Below are 17,869 nucleotides of genomic sequence, written 5' to 3'. Positions count from 1 at the left end.
GTACTATCCAGTTTACATCACAAAGTTGTGCCATAACTGCCCCGTACTTCTATTAGCTCACATGAAAACTTCAACACCACAGCTAACTGCTCTAGGATGGCAAAGCCCTTGATACAGACATGGTTGCATCAGTAGCTAAGAGCTGTCTTAGCTAAGCTTATACATTTAAAGAGGTGGTATAACAGCCTATAGGAAAAAAGAAAATCCTGTTGGCATATGTCACATCTACACCAAAAGGCTCTTGTAATGAAGCTATGCCAGTACTGCTAAGACTGCAGCCTGCAACTTAGACAAAACCTAAGCGATATGTATCACTACAATATCCACATGTTCCAGGGTCTTTATTATATGATCTTTATATCCAACATAGTGTTGCAAGTCCTTACGAGTTTTTCTTCAGCTGGTGCGCATTTCCTTTTAGCCATTTCTGAAATCAGGGTCAGAAGCAGCCACAAGAGATCATCTGCCTCAAGACAGAATCCACTGTACAAATGATACGTTCTTGATCAAACATCCCTGCAACAGAACCCCTAATCCCTGAGAAATTTATTGTTTTCATGAAAAAGTAAAGATGGAGCAGTGTTTAACCCATATAATATATATACTTTGCAAGCAAAAATAATTCCTGAATGAGACAGGGTAGGGGAAAATGTGCACTGTTCAAACCAGAATTGTAACCCTTTTCCCAAGAAATTCAGTGAGAGTATTCTGTTATTTTTCAAAAGGAGAACAACCAAGCCAAAGCTTTCCTCACCTGCATAAATGGAAAAGTGCACCTGAATCTGAAAACATCGTTAAAACAATGTTTCGCCTTTCTTGTTGATACTCCCACTGCCCCAGTTCTTACCACTCCTTGAGATAAGAACTGATATTACGCGTATTTCAAAAACCTTGTCTTACATTTTCAGAAAATGGCTCACAGCTCTTCCTTTCTTCTGAAAGGTGAAGAACGCAGAAGAAATATGCCTCTCCTGACACCTCTGGAAAGGTCTTTAGACAATGATTCTAGACAGAAGTAAGTTTCTACCCTGTCAAGTAAGAGTGCTAAATGCAAAGAATTCTGTTAATGCAATCCTATGGTTGAGATTTTTAATAAACCACAGTGAGGGAAGCCTAAATTTTGCCTCTTGCAGCAACTCTAATAAAGTGCATTTAAGTGTCTGAAAAAAGAAAACACAAAAAGCATTGCAGAAAACTATGTGCAGAGCTGACTCTGAAACCTGAAATCAGTGAGATCTGTTCCACTGATTTCCAATACGTTTTGGGTCACGTCCTTATTTTTTTGAAGTGTTTTTTTTCCTTCAATAATAATGAAGGAAATATTATTTCCTGAACATACCTGTGTTTCTGCTGGCCATATCTTCAACTTCCTTACCATCACCCCTCCATGCTGCTTCAAAGGAGACATAAAAACATGTTCTGGAAAGGTCAGAAGTTACAGGACTATCATGAGTCTTCCCTGTGACAACAGCCTTCTGCTAAAAACTTTGAGGATTCTACAGCATTTGAAATCTTTACACTTTCCAAAATAGGACAAGGATGAAAGAGGCAGAATGCGTAGAGAGACAAACCCCCTAATGAAGATAGTGGTATGAGCAACTACTAAAAAAATACATATTTCAAACCAGTGACACCATTATAATCTCAAACCCTATTAAGCATTTTATTAAAATGTGGAGGTAAGAAATATTTAAAAATATACATTCATTGTCAAAGCAATTTTTTCAAATATGTGAAGGACACTTACCATCAAGTATTCAGCTGTCATCTCTTAAAACTGATATTCAGCAAGTACAAATGACCATAACTCCATTGACGTTAATGGATTTACAGAGGCTAGAGAGCCAGAGAAAGTGAGTTTTGCATGTTCTAATAATAGAAAAAGCAAGTGATAATAATCTCAGTTTTATCATCACCACACACCTTGTTGGTCATAAACAGACAAGCATGACATGACCGAACTTTCCCAAGGAAAAATCTATCTTTGTGCTATGAAAAAGCATGAACACTTCAATCTCAGTGCCAACTTTCCTGAGAATTTGAAAGCACCAGACAAGAAAGGCTTATAAAAGACGAATGGTGATCTTGTGCTCAAGACATGAGCATGGGAGTCATGAGTCTGTGTTTCTTCCCTGGCTTTGTCTCGACTTCCCTATGGCCTCAAGCAAGGTCTGCTAGCAGCAATGGCAGTAAAAGGCTACAAATCCACTTTTGAGCATAGCTGTGGAAAATAGTTCAGAGTTCCCAAAAGATTAAAAATAACCTGCTAAGAGGACAGAAGAAATAGATCAACTAAGCAGGAAGGGTTATTGGTAAAATTCAATGTCTGTGTTAGGCATTTGACTGGTAAGCTAAGAATGAATCTAGATACTAACAGAGCAAAAGTGGTGCACTTAAAATTAGTCCTGCATCAGCTAAATAAGGGGAAGGTTTATTCCACCAACAGCTCCTGTGTAGAGTTTTAGAAAACAGAACTCCAGAAATCAAAATAGCAAGAGATTTGCAGGGGAACTCTGGAAAGCACGATGCAATTTCTGACCCGGTTCGAAGAATCTGTCCCTCTGCTGAGCTTCAGCCACAGGGGGACAACGGCAAAACCACTCCAGATAAACCGCCAGCAGCAGGATATTAATGCAGCACTCCTGAGATTCTGCTGGTGTACTTCTCCTCTGTCATGATACTCCTCTTCATTCTTACCTTTCACCCAATCCTAAAATCACATTACAACAGCATTATGGATTAAGATGACCCATTCCATTCTGCTGCCCAAGAATAACCAAGACAAGAGAGAAACCTGACTGGGATGAACAAATCAGTTTCTCATCAAAGCAATAAGCTGGAATCAAACAAAACAATAACTGGTGGATCCAGTTTGCTCTCCAAGTGTATCTCTTTGCAAGAGCTGCCTCACATCCTGAGCATGTCAAAGATTGTGTGTCCTCACATTTTGCTAACTCTCCTCTTTTTAGGCCAGCTGGCCTCAGACAGGGTAGTAACTATTATTACTATTACTTTGATCAATGCAAAAATCTAAATGAGGCTGGTTGACAGGTCACTGACCCAGCTCCCATGTTCAGGTGAATATCCTGATTATACCCCAGACCCACATACAAGGGCCCTGTTACCTTCCCCCATGAGAAAGGAATGAAGCACGCAGTCCAAAAAGGGACCTATGGTGTGTGTACATCAGCTACTTCTCTGAGCTGGTCAAAGGGTGGCTGTGACCCCAGCCTACACTACAGAATCTGACCTTAGTTTTGACTTGGTCTGACAAAACTCAGTCAGGTTTCTTTGCTCACAGGAAGTTTAAAATGGATTCAAATAAATATATCTAGTGTAACCATTCAGTTTCAATATCCTTAGAATGTCTTTCTTACTCTTTTTTTTTTTCTCTTATTCTTTTTTTTCTTCCCTCTTCTGTATGCTAATCAATAACTTTCCAGTGTCTGATTTGGTTGTTTTAATCATCCTGATAGGTGATCTAGCAGATGGAAATCACTGGAGTCCAAACTTTGCTTAAGGTTGTTCAGTGACAACATCATCTCAACTCCTTTTGGCTCTCTGGTAGCAATTCCTCCATCAGAATTAACACAAAATACCTCGAAGTCAGTAGCTGAGAAACTCAGATAACAACATCTCTTTAGAGAATAAGCACTTTGTAACAGTATTAACCTTACCAAGGTGCGTATCTTTTCCAGAGTGGGTCTGACTGCTTTGCCTATACTCCAGGCTGTCCACATACAGGCCAGCTTCTGTCCAGAAGCCTTGTGAATGCATTAGCACTGTACTATGCCTGAGCTACAATATTCTCTGCAGGCTCATTAACCAAGGCACCACACCATGCTAACTCCACGGCTCCCAGATGCAAACTGGCTTGCCTCTCACCATCTCAAAGCAGAATGAACATGCAACTGTCTCCATCGACTTGTGTAAGCAAACACAAGGTTACTTCTCTAACTTAAGAGTTCTTTGAGTCTATATGCATGCCAAAGAATAACTGCGTTACGATAACAGGAGAAAGTCTCACCTTGCCATAGAGCCAGTATTTCTCATGCAAAACTGTAACTGCATATACATATGCACTCAAAATAGGAAAAAGGGAAATATTCCATAAAAACTGTGTATAAGGCTTAAAGACATCATTATATAATAAAATGGCCTCAAAATCTGAGGTATTTTCTTGCTTATCCAGAAATCAGCATATATTAGCTTCTGACATTTGAAAAGCCTTTGTTCCCAACTAATAAAATGAGAGCAGAACAGACCTTGAAAGCATCTTAAAGTAATGGAGGATTTAATAAGAAAACAGATAATAAGACACTTCTAGCCTAGCAAAAAAATGCAAGCATATTAATAATAGATGACCAGCACTACTCAGCATGATGTAGAGATCCGTGAAATGTTACAAAGCTAAGTCTCGTGCTAGTGAGATGCTGGCTGGTAACACTGACAGAGTCAGTATGTGCGAAAGAAATCTTCCCTTGAGGATGTCCAATGGGTATATTCTCAACCACAACACTTTTCAGGTTAGAAGAGGGTACTCATTTTTGCAGGCTTCCTAATGGTTCAATGACTTCATCTAATGGTACCCTCTAATAGTGCCTGCACTTACCGAGCCCAGTCAGTGGCACAGATGCCTCGGTTACAGCTCGATCCCTCCGGGTAGTGATGCCTGAGTGGAAGGACACGAGTATACGTAACTCCTGCTGTTCTTGATGGGAGATGAGGTTACTCACTCCCTTAGAGGAGGTGCTCAACACTTAGCACAGTCAGACTGGTATGTGTCCGATAGTTTATGTTCTTTAAAGCCACAGAGATTACCCCTTAAACACCAGCATAATTTATTGCTTTGTTTTTAGAGGAAGAGAATTGAATGTGAATGGGTTGCCTTGGAAATTACTCTTCTGCCTAGATAGTTGGAATTCACTGTCAGATGTGCTTTTGTCATTCAGAGAAAAAGGTACATGCAAAAACGAAGGTTTGCCTCCCAAGAGATTAGGATTTCTCCTTCCTGTTGCAGTGAATATGCTGTAATTTCTTAGCCAATTCCAGTTACCGAAAATTGAACAAATGGGCTGACAGAGATAACATACCAAGAAAACCATGAACTCACGGTTCTTCTAGTGCAAATTAAACGGTGCTTCCATCTATCAGCAGAAAGAAAACAAAACTTCCCTGACTCAAAATTGTCCCTTCCCTGTATGCATATGGTCAGCTCCAGCATTTTGGGGACACTCATTTATTTTCCTGTTCTCCAGAACACCCTTAAGATACTGACTCCTGTCTTCTCCAAGTGCCTGTGTCCAGAGGTGACAACACAAGGGTGAATCCCCAACTAAGCATGTGGTCAGTGCAAGTGTAGATATTTGCAAGTCTCATTCTGCAGGAGAGCTAATAGTGTCAGGATCAACTCAAATATGTCAACACCTTAAAATAATCTTTCCAAAAGAGAATCCATAGTTACTACATTCCTCCTCAAACAGAAAGAGATTTTTGTCTTTGCAATGAATTCTAGCACCTCTAAACCACTTTGCAAACAGTACAGAATTAAAAAGAAATGTATTCTTCAATGTGAGCCCACCCAAATACTGAGAACTTGCCTACCAAAATGTTAACGTGCTCACAGTCAGTTGTGGCCAATATGAAAAAGGAATTACGGTAACTGTATGCAGAAACATGAAGAAGCACTAAGTAGAAGAACAGCCTGAACTAGGGCTCCAGAGACTTTCTGTAGGGCCTAAAGCAAAACATTTGCATGCTTCCTTTTCTAACTCCATTACCTGTTTTGGTCTGTAAGCACTTGAGGCAAGGTGTATCTCAGATACACATCCTAGTCCAGAGCCAATCTCAGCTGCAATGTGTTTCATATGATCTTTAAAAGTGCAAATCCAGCACCGGATTTGGGGCATTAATTACTTCAGTGTCTCAACAGATGAATAAGCAGAGTGAAACCCCAGCAGTATTTGAGCACTCCGGCATGTCTGGCACATGCACTAATTACAGTTCAGCCTAGAAATCTAACTACAGCCTAGAAATCTCACAGAAAACTAAGAGATTCACATGGCCAAGAATTTCACAGGTCAGATAGGCCAAGGGAACTAAATACGTAAGAAAGATAAATAACAATTAATTAAATTATTACCTGTACAAGCAAAAGGCCAGAATCTCTGTTGCTGAGTGAGATCTGGGATTAACCTTGACACTGTTTTGGCCACAAGGCTCTGCAGAAACAGTTCTTCAGCTTTCAGTGCAAGTAAGTATCACATACTGGCTGAATGCTGAAACCTGGAACCTTTCATGGATACAAAAATGCACCTGTCCCACAACAGAACAAGCAACAAAGTGCAGGTACCTATGTGATGGGACTCGGTGACAACCTGGTGTGGCTGCTCCACCCTGCAGTTAAGGACAAGGCTTCAGGCACCTCGCATTACTGCTGTGCAAGGCAGCACACCGCATCTCAGCTGCACAGGCTACATTTTGGAAGAGTCATCAGTGCATTCAAGTGATTACAGTCACACAGATTAACAGATCTAACTGGTTACAATTAAAATCAAAACACACTTATCTTCATGACGTCTACTTAACTCATGAAAAAAATACATATTAGAGAAATGAAGGGCTTCATCAATCCAATTTTAATAAACTTGGGCACTTTGTGGTTACTTCTGGCACAACTCAGTCAGCTTCAGCTCTCATCAAACCACTATGATTAAATTATACATTAGTAATAAAACTTAAAGCCATTCATGGCATCTAATATACTTTGATATACTTAAATTCATTTGTGACATTTGAATGAAGTTTGGATTTAGGCTACTGTCATTCATACGTCTAATTTGTCATTGTAAATTCAGACTTGGAAGCACTTTCTCCATTCCATTCCAACACTCCTGTTGCAAGTTCTCTGACAACAGCATTACAGTAAATGATACTACTAGTTCATTTATCACATGTCATTCATTGACATTGCCTTCTTTTCTGCACTAACTAGACCTTTTTATGATGTTGTGCAACCAATATGATGTGAAAAACCACAAGTAACTGTGGATTAGACTAAAAGAAATCTTACTCACGTTGTATAGATGCAGATCAATCAGATAACAACCACACACTTGATTTTCCTACAAGTGAAGAGAAATGGACCACAGTAGCATAAATGCATTTCTGCATGCCTTTGCTTTTTCTTAATAATTCTGGAAGAGAAGTTAGAGAAATACACATGTAGAGTCTTAAGACTGGAAATTCATCCTTGTTTTTGAAAGTGCTCTGCTAAACAGCATTAATTACCCTATCTGTTTTAACCGAGGAATTCTATCTGTCATTTGTAACTGCAAACACATTTGCCATTCCTTCCAGTTCTCTAGAATGATGCAGTATTTTTAGCCACAGTTATGGAAGAATTCAACCACAGAAGTGAAGGATATTTTCAGGATGGGGAGAAACTTAAACCTGATGTTCACTGGGCCCATTTACATCCACAAGTAAATGTTAACAGTCTTGACTGATTTGGGGTTGGGGGGAACAGGGTCTGAATCCTACCTTGATAAAACAGATGAAGATCAGAACTTGGAACTTGTTCTGAAATAGTTGAGAGGAGAGTTGGGAACAAATCATCTGGCTCAACAAAAAAGAGGAACAGGAAAATGGAAATAGCGTATCATTTCACAGCTAGCCATTGGAGCCAAGAGTTTCCATCTTGATGAGAAAAGAAACGGTTTATAAGAAGGATGAGGCTGAGCACCAATCTGCGACTTTCACCAACATATGAATTAACTAGAAACAGTGGGAATTGGCAAAAATATTTTCCAAATCTGGCCATTTTTAAGGCTTCCTGAATGCACTTGTTAGTGGGTACACTAAAACAGGCATCTTACAAATGTACAGCTGGCTGACTATAGACTGATTAAAGAATCTTCAGTAGCTCAGGGGATATCCACAAGGAGACCATCTCTCTTTAGTTTTCTGAGTAGCTCCATCCACCTTAGAGGGCAAAGAGTCTTTTCAGGTTTCTATGATGAACATTATTCGATCTGCAGGAGCAGCAAAGTTTCTGTTCCAGTTGAAATCTAAACACACTTACCTTGATGATGTCTACTTATTTCACGAAAAAAATACATATTAGAGAAATGAAACACCCTGCTCACTCTGCAGTAGAAAGATACAGCAAGCTTTTAGCAGGAAAAAATAAACAGCTCACAAGCAGATGTAGAACTATATATTTTTATGATGTTATTCCTGTATTATAATGCACTCCAGTTTCCAGCTTTAGAATTCTTCAGCTTTTTATTCTTTGATTGTGGAGACTAAACTTCCAAAAGGATTTTTCTCTATGCACTCCATTTTAACAGAATCCCATTTCCAAAATGCATTTAGACATATTATGAACTCTTTTCAATCCATCTAAAAATCTGCATTTAGTTGTTTGTTTTTTTTCTTTTGTAAGGATGCACAAGGCTGATAAGGATTTACCTGTCTACTCATTTCCCCTGCAGCTTGTGCTGAGCTTCAGCTGCACGCTCCTAAGCTACAGATGCACTTTGCTCATGTGAGGTTCCAGGAGCTGCCGACAGGGCAGTGAAGCTGCAGCGTTCCCATAACAGCACAGAGTATTCAAGGCTCAACCAAAGGCAAAAACTCAAGTTGGATGAGAAAGACTGCCATTCATTCCAGTCTCCTAGAAAATACCATAATAATATGGTTTTGCTTCCTTGGCTCTTTTTACTCAAAAGGTCTGACACTAACACAGTAACTTTACAATAGAACAGTGAGAAACTGGCTTATCAGCAGCAGCATGTTGGAAAAGACAGATAAAATTTTTTTCTTAAGATCTTGTTTTCAGTGAAACCTTGGACAAGAATTCCTCCCACACAGAGAGCCAACTTTCATCTGTCTGCTGAAGAGGGCTTCCATGTCCCACTTTCTTTACATTCATCTAATTGCACCTTCCTACACTTTTCATCCCATGTTCCCGCATAATGTCCCTCACTACAAAAGCATTTCAGGATCTTTCTGCTCATGGTTCATCTCCTAATTATTCTTCCTTTGCTTTATCTGTAGCTTCTTTGGTGTCTGTCAAAACCCTCCTCAGGGAAGTTCCATTTGGCTCATTGTCAAACATATGCTCTTCATATATATTTATACTTACTCTCAGCCAAAACTCTGTACCAATGAAATAAAAAAAACTTTCTCTCAACCCCCTTTGGAGAGATCTGTGGAAGAACCAACTGTGATTATTCAAGAGAGTCACCCTCAACATAAATAACTGGTTTACAATTATCTTCATTTTGCATTTCATAAAATTTTCAATTTTACTACTTTGTGATATTAATCTCCGTAAGGGATATTTGTCTGGCAGAAACTGGTTGTTGTATCAAGTAGCAAACTCTTCTTTTTCCTCTCCTTTTACTATAATGCTGGCATTCACTAGGTAGAAGGGGTTCACTGCTGCTTTTGCTTGAATGTATCACTATAAAGAGCCTATATGTAAAAGAATGACTTTCAGCAACTTTAATGAGAGCTGGAGGGCATTCAGCAACTCGTAAGAATGAGTCCCAAATCACCACAGCATTAAAAAATCCATCTGAGCTGAGATTACATGCAAGGTATGGCTGTGTTTGAAGAAAGACAAGATGATAAGGAAGTATAGTAAAAAGTAAAAAGACTAAAATAAAATCTTTTACTACCTTTTTATTACCAGGGTCTTAAGCACTCTGTATGTACCTGAGATCAGAGAACAGTGATTAAATCCAGCTTACCACTGTCTTTTACAGACCTACCAAAGGCACAGATCCGTAGCGAGATTACAAAGATTTTGCTGGTCACACACGGAAAAAAAAAAAGCCCATGACATACTAAAACGTGTCATAGTGCTGCTGGCACTGCTCTGTCAAGGAGTTGCAGGTCTTGCTAAGTGTAGCAGTGTATGATCTGAAACCTGCTGGCATACCCTTTAGGAAGGTATGTATTAACTGTTCTTGACAGATGAGGAGAAAACTTAGAACATCTTAGACAACTCTGAGCTGCTTCAAGATTCAAAGAAGTGAGACATTTTCCATTTGCTATTGCCTGAATTCTATTTTCAAGGCAAAATATACTAAATAAAAAGTAAGAAATGTTCTTCTTTCTGACCAATCAAAAAGAGGAAATTTACACAAAATCAGTGCAATTAACATTATTTTTCATTTTGATTTAATGTGATTCACAAAGCTTACAAATGCCTCCCTATGCTGACATCCCTAGCAAAGATACCATGTCCAGTATGAACAAAGGCAGTGCAAACTTCATTACGCTGTCCAGCTAGCACCCCTGTAAAGATGACCTGAAGAAAACATTAGCAAAAAGATCACTTTGGTCTTCACAGTAGCATGGCCACCAACCTTGACCCTCCTAGTATAACATAAAAGGTGGAAAGTAGGATTAATATGGAGATTATATTTTTATACTGATGCTGTATCAAGACTGCTAACATTTCATATAAACCATAATGACATTTGCCCTCATCTAACTTGCAATGAATTTCAAAAAGTGACCTACAGGTGAAAAACTCTGTATCATATCATCAGTCTCTTGAACCACACGGTCACTTATTACTGCTCCTTCATATTACTCGTCTAGAACCAAAAACATGCATTCATTTCCCTGTACAGATAGAAATAACAGGCTTTTAGCCCCAAAATGACTGCTTAGCAATTAATTACAGGACTGAATGAATAAAATATATTTTGCTTCAATACTAATGAGTTCAAAAGATCTGACATACTACATTGTATCACAGAATTATTATTTGCAAAATAATAAATTACAAGGCCATCAGAGGTACTTCTCATTTAATTTAACACTGAAGTTTGATACCAAGAGATACAACTGTAGACTACAATTGTTATTGCCATATCAAACCTATTTCCACAGTATTATGCCCACAACAAATCAAGAAATTAATTATTTTAAAACAACCCAAATTACTGTGTATTTTAAATACCCTCCTAATAAAGAATTGAAGGCCCTTATTCCTTATGCTCTAGTAAGATCATATAATCACAGGACAAGCTAAGTTGAAAGGAATCTCTGGAGCTCATCTGAGAAAACATTTACTCATAGCAGGGCCAAATTCAACATCAGATACACTTCAGTTAGATCAGGTTTTTCAGAGCTATGTTCAGCTAGGTTTTGAATTTATTCAAGGATGGAGTTTCCACAACTTCTCTGGAAAACATGATCCAATGTATGACTGTGAATTTTTTTTCCTAATATTTAATCAGAATTTCCCCTTTGTTGCATCCTGGGTCCACTGCCTCTCCTCTTTTCACTGAGCACATCCAAGAAGAGACCATTTTTCCCATATCTGTATTGAATGTGTGAATTGATTCTGATCCTATTCAAGTGAAGTCCAAAACCTCCACCCTCTTTTCGTGTGCAGTATCAGGGTCAATGATCCATGCAACTGCTTTGACTCTCTCTTTGCTTACCTAATCAAATTCATTTATTTATGTGGAAATGTAATTTGGATATCATAGAGGAGCCAAAATGCAACACTTTTACCTGAAAAATTAAAGAATTGTATTTTATTACTCATTTGTCAACTTACCAGATTGGGCCCAAAACTAAAAAGACGCACTTTATACCTATAAGATGTATGTAAGATACATACAGGTTGAAAACATTTCCTAAGATTATCTAGCCTTACAACTTTTTATTTCAGACCCAAACCTCACTAAATCAGCAAGATTTAAACACCACGTAATCAACTACAAGTGCAGTAGATTCCATATGATCTCTAAACATAAACGTATTGTGTGTCCAAGTTCTGGAAGTCCTACCCAAATTCCATTTGGATTCAACAGTACCATCCTTCTGAATTTCAATGATTTCCAAAAATGCAGTCTTTGTTTCCTAGTCCCAAGAATTGTGTCTTGGCAGAACACAGCAGATATTTAGAAGCAGATCAGCAGCATATTCCAAAGTTCTTAATAATTTCCAAAATGTACTGATCTTAGACAGGAAGGATAGCTATATAATTCCCAATTTTTAGTGAACTAATTGCCATTACTATAATTGAAATTCTAACCCTTTCACTTCATCACTGTAAAAATATTCATTAAATGTTTGTATGACAATTGACTGTCAGTCATAGAGCAGCAAGGAATTGTAGAAAAATAGCCTGCTGTGGTTAACAGAGCATAAAAACAAGCAAGAGCTGCATGGTTTCTTTAAGACATTCACCCAGTTCAGAAATTTCAGAGAGCTCTGACAGTTCAGGGTTCCTTAAGTTTTGAATTCCCAACTTTGGATCACAGAACTGAAAGAAGTATTACGTGTAGCTTTGTCAGGAGGGGATTTCATTACTAAGGCTGAATTTCTGGTGCATGGTGTGGTTAAACACTGCAGTGCTGATGCACTGGGAATGTATGTTTTACCAACAGGTATCTCCCAAGAATTTTGTAAAATAAACCAAAAACACAAAGTAAAAAACACTTACTGCTTGTTGTTACTCTTTTGTCCCTGATGAGAGAGACCCTAAAAATGATATAGTCTCATACATTTTTTGGACTGCAAAGATTTAACTCAAGTAGTTCTACTGGATGCAGTGTATTACTTCCAATCTTAATGTTAAATGCAATTATACACCTGTACAACAAGCGTATCAGCCTCTTAGGCAGAGCCGCCAGCAACAGTTACACATTTTGGGGATGTCGTATGAGTTAGCAGAGCAAAACACCATCCCCACGTCAGCTGCCTTAACAGAAAGGGCAACATCCTGCAGCCAGTGCATTGTTCGGGGCTAAAATCCCAAGCCTCCTCCACCCCTGCTAGTACAATAGGCACCCCCTCATACTTCCTCCTCCTTTATCAGTGGACAGATGCTTCATCTCCAGATCAATGGGCCAGTGATTCTTTTACCAACATAAAAAGATGCAGCAATTTACTGGTTCAAGGATTTTACTTTCTCAAATTTATCAAATCCCTTGAATCCCGTAACTGAATAACTGTTATCTGTCAGTTCTAACATACAAGCACTGAGAGCCAAAATCATAAATTAGAGTTTCCAGATTTATAAAGCATTTTAAAATGAGATTAAAATCTATGCGTGGCATATATCACTTCCCCACATAACTGCTGAAATTCCGCTATGTACAGTAACAAATGATGAAATGTTACTGTTCAGTCTAATGGATATAGTCTCATCTCCAAGCATAAGGATTTACATACATCAGTATAATTAATGTTAATGGCAATCACAAACATAAATCTTCTGAATATAAAGAGGAATTAGTCTGTTAAAATGACCAACTGCACTCCCCAAACCATTGCTAGTCAAAACATTAATACGCAGAAGCTGTGTTTCACTGGAATCATTTCCCAGTGTGGTCTGTTGACACCTAAATTACTTGGAAAGTAACAGCTTAAATAGGGAACAGCCTATTTTATCCTAACTATACTTGATAAAACATACACTTCGAAATCAAGACCTAAACAACGAACACAGTGCAGGGAAGTCCAAGGATAAACACATGAAATGACATTGTCAAAGCAATGAAGGGGACTTAGCCACATGCTTTCCATTAATCTTCCCTTCGCTGCTTTGAAAATCTCATTCACGATCTCCATTATTTAGAGTTCTTTGTGTTTGTATATCTGTGTACTTCTAGGTACCAAAAACTTACACTTACTATAAAAGTTGAAACAAAATTATCCTGCAACGGTAGTTGCTCAGAAACACATTTTCAAAGTAGCATGAAGGTTTTCACTGTGTGACACATATTAACATCAATTGGATTCAGACAGCTAAATCTCTCTGCAATTCGTTGTCAATTTACCCCTTCTGGAATTCAATATTTTTTGAATTTATTTTCCAAACATTTTCATGTTGCAGTATTTTATGGCATGGTGGCTATACTAGCACAGGCACCATCTCTGGCAGCTGCTTTAATTTTCTAGTACAGACAAGGCCAACATCTGAGACTTCTAGTGGCACCAGTGAGAATTATGGCTGTAATCCAAAGGATTCATATATCCTCATGATATATTTTCCTGATGTATACATAGTTCCTAATAGTCTTAATGACATATTTATGCACAGAAATACACAGACACTTCTGAGTTCTTAGCTTGACTACTTTGGAAATGGCATATGACAATGCTTCAGTTAGGAAGTAAAAGATCACAGGGGTTTTTTTGGGGTGCACAATGTAGTTCTTATGCAAAATTCCCTTGGCTTTCAGAAGCAGAATCCACCTGCAGAGGTTCAAGGAAACCATGCAGCTAACAGCTTTTCCTGAACCGGTGCTACCTAGCCTCCCATCTTGGTGATTTTTTCCAGAATCCTGTATTACACATAATGATATGGATTCACGTTTAAGAACAGGGTTATCACTAAATGACAGAAGACTAACTACAGACTGTCCTTGAGATTACTGAATTCAACATTAAAATGTGTTTGTTACAAAATGTAAAAGCTGTCAGTCAAACATAAACACTTTCATGGATCAAAACATAACTGAAAACTACTTTTGTTGTCATTTATTACTGTTTGTCCAACTGACAAACAGCAGTGAAAATTACAAACGAATCTTCTTGAAGTTAATACACTTAATGTGTTATCATTAGAGAAAGGGCATTTTATCGACTGTCATGCAATAACTGTTGTTCTCTTCACCTTGTAATTCTTCATCCCAGCAACACATAAACATGCAGCCTAGGCAAAAGTTAGAGAAGACGACAGTTTTAAGGAATCGAGAAACTGTGCTTTGAGGGCACTAAACATCGCATCTTTCTTTAGAACAAGAACCAAATCTTTGGTTTGAACATGTTTCCGGGAATTTGGCTTTTTTATTTCACATAATCTTATACCAAAGAGAATCTACATAGTACACATGTGCTATAAAGGGTGTTGCCAACTGTGTTTTATAAGATACCTCTTTCTCAGGTAGTATCTAAAGGTTAATCTTAAGGTTAAGCTTGAACTGTTCCCAGGCCCTTTTCTGACATGACCAGAATACGACTAAGGTGAACAACTTCCTTTTTTAAAATACGTGCCCATCTGTCTCATTTTCTAAAGTTTTTCTTCAAGTCATATAAATCATCAGTACTTCTGAAATGCTCCAAATTAGCACTACAAGAGCTTTGAGTTTTGTAACATTTAATCTAAATGTTGTCCACAGTCAATAATACCTCTTTCACCTCTCCATAAATTGACACAAGGTAAAATAAATCTCGCTTAATCACAGCGAAGTCCAGGGATGCAGTTTTGTTGTGCATGCTTTATACTCATGACCTCTGAGATGTTAGAAAAAGAGCTAAAACCGCCTGTGGCGACAACTTCTACAGACATAAACTGAACACTACCACCACTGAGATCACAGAAAGTACCTGAGCTTTAAGTTCATGTCTACTAGATTACTTCTTGGTTCTAAAACATGACTTTTATTTTTAAATGAAAATAAATTAAAATGAAAGCATTTTGCCATACAGACATTTATCAGTGCCTGAAAGACATGGATTTGACAGTGGAACATTATTATAAAGCAGGTAAGTACAGTAGAAAAAACTACACATTAAAGTCATTTTTGGAAGTTGTTATATCATCTGATAAGTCTTTTATAAAATATGAATCTTTTTCTGAAAGACTTTATATGCATTTCTCTGCAGATTATGGTGGCTATTCACACTTTACTTCAATTTTTATAGCCTCCAAGTAATTCTACAGAATAGTAAATACAGTTATTATAACCTTCATAACTGTCGAAGACATATATTTGAAGAAAAAGGGTTTGTTTCCCCTCCCGCATGCACTGAAGTAAATCAGGAATGATTCTGCTGCAGTCAATAGGACACTATCTGCAAAACTGATGGAAAACAAGACAAAAAAAAGGCCAGAAATGTATAAACAAACCTTTCCTCACACTAAAAGTACAAATCACACGTCTTCTCTGCTTTTTGGCAAGGTTGTGCCATTGAAGTACTTAAACCACACTTAGCTCCGCCACACTAAAAAGTACATCTGAATACAGTCCAGACTCACACTGGAAACAATGGAGGTACACCAGTTTACACAGGCTGCAAATCTGGCATAAAGCCATGAAAATGAATGAGGATCTCCAAATGAAGTAATTGTACGTATTGCATTTAAGTGTATTACCACTGAAACAGAAGCGATTTCAAAGTGCTGTAACAGAACACTAGAAAGATTAGCAAAGAATTGAAAAAATTAAGAAAAAAAAAAAACCCCACAGTGAATGCATCCCACTTTTCTTCTTTACAGACACACACACACACACAAGGAACAGCACTCATCTTAAGAAAGATCATGTGGCAAAATGATGACTCTGAGTCACTAGAAAAGAGAAAAATCTTTTAAAATACTCTCGGGACCAGGGACGACTGTTAAAGGAAGAGCATTATTCTACCATCCGGCTAATGAGCCAGAGGAAGCATTATTACTGTTTGGCAGTGTTTTGTCTCGACAACTCTTTTCTCTGAAACAAATATGCCAACTTCAAGTAAACAAAGAGAAGAAGATGCACCGTTCTGTTGTTTCCATTGCACACCGAGGAATATTTGATCAGAGGCAAGGAATCCCAAGAAAAGTCACAGGAGGGGGCCGGCAGATGCCGCTTTTACGAAGGTTAAGAAAAACAGAAAGAGGAAAGAGGTGGCGATGACGGTGTTTTTCCCGCACACGCACCCCCACCCACACACCCCCCGGCGCTGACACGGGCGGTGGGCGGCCCGCGGCGGCAGCGCCCGGCAGTGCCGTGCCCGGCCCGGCCCGGGCCCCGCCGCGCCGGCCCCGAGCCGCCGTCCGCCCCGCGGGCACCGGCTGCCGGCCGAGCGGGGGCACCGTCCTCCTCTTTCTTCTCCTCGGCGTCTACTTTCCGCAGACGGGGGAAGCCCCTGCCCGGCACCCGCGGGGAGCGGGGCCGCCTGGAAGCGACGCCCGGGCGGGGGAGTCTCTCTCCCTCAGGCAGGGAGCGCTGACGGCCGCCCGGGCTGAGGCACGGCGGCACCCGCCCCGGCCCGCCGCCTCCCCGCTCCCCAGCCGCGGGGCCGCTCTCGCCTCACGCCGCGTCCTCCTCGCGTCGCACCGCAAAACTTAACGGGCCGGCAGCCGGGGGGCGAGGAGCGGGCGGGCCGTCGGGGCGGCGGGAGCGGGGCCGGCCGCCTGCGCTCGCACAGGGCGCGGACAGCTCCGCAGCCGGGGCGGCGCCGCTCCGTGCCGCCCCGGCGGCCGTGCCCGGGGAGGGGGAGAGCGCCCGTCCCTTCCCGCCCCCCCGCGAAGCCGAAGCGTGCCCCGGGGCGGGCGGCCGGGCACTCACCAGCTGCAGCGAGCAGAGGAAGATCAGCGTGCAGCGCCCCGTGCAGCAGCCCATGGTGGCAGCTGGCCGCGCCGCGCCGCCGGAGAGCCGCCGCTTCTCCTCTTCTTCCCTCCCGCGCTGACGCGGCCCCGGAGGCGAAGCGGGGGGCTCACCGCATCCGGACGGAGCGGCCGGGCGTGTGCGCGTCGCCCGCCTTTCGCTGCTCCCCCTCCTTTGTTGAGGGGGTTTCTCCTCGGCGGCGGGAAGGAGGGCGCGGAGGTCAGCGCGGCCCCGGGGAGGGGGCTCTGCCCGGCGCGGCGCGGGTCTGGCTCTGGGGAAGGGGCAGGGGACGGGGGTGGGCGTGTGCGGACCGGAGCGGGGGTGGGCAGAGGGAACGCGGGCGGGGAGGCGGGGTGGGGTGGGGTGGGGTGGGGTGGAGTGGAGGGGTGCCGCGGGTGGGCGTGCTAGGGAGGGCGGGGGGCGGCTGCGGGAGGGGAGCGGGGCGCCGTAGTAGGTGTGGGGGGGAGAGGAGCGGGGGCGGCGGCGGGCTCTCCTCAGGGCACCGGGCCGGGGCA

At 41.0% G+C, this 17,869-nt stretch overlaps 1 protein-coding gene across 2 annotated transcripts in view; it reads right to left on the bottom strand.

The window, feature by feature from the left end:
• Positions 1–17,590, bottom strand: part of NKAIN3 (sodium/potassium transporting ATPase interacting 3) — a 393,979-nt gene extending 376,389 nt beyond the window's left edge. For both annotated transcript variants that reach the window (XM_052788441.1, XM_052788442.1), the window contains exon 1: positions 17,316–17,590. In XM_052788441.1, coding sequence (XP_052644401.1) covers positions 17,316–17,369 — 54 coding nt within the window. In that variant the 5' untranslated portion in view covers positions 17,370–17,590. The remainder of the gene's footprint in view (positions 1–17,315) is intronic.
• Between the last annotated feature and the right edge of the window lie 279 nt (positions 17,591–17,869).

Source organism: Harpia harpyja, chromosome 5 (assembly GCF_026419915.1).
Source record: "Harpia harpyja isolate bHarHar1 chromosome 5, bHarHar1 primary haplotype, whole genome shotgun sequence".
Classification (NCBI taxonomy): Eukaryota; Metazoa; Chordata; class Aves; order Accipitriformes; family Accipitridae; genus Harpia; species Harpia harpyja.
The sequence above is the reverse complement of the archived record's forward strand: the minus strand, read 5'-3'. Positions and strand labels throughout refer to the sequence as shown.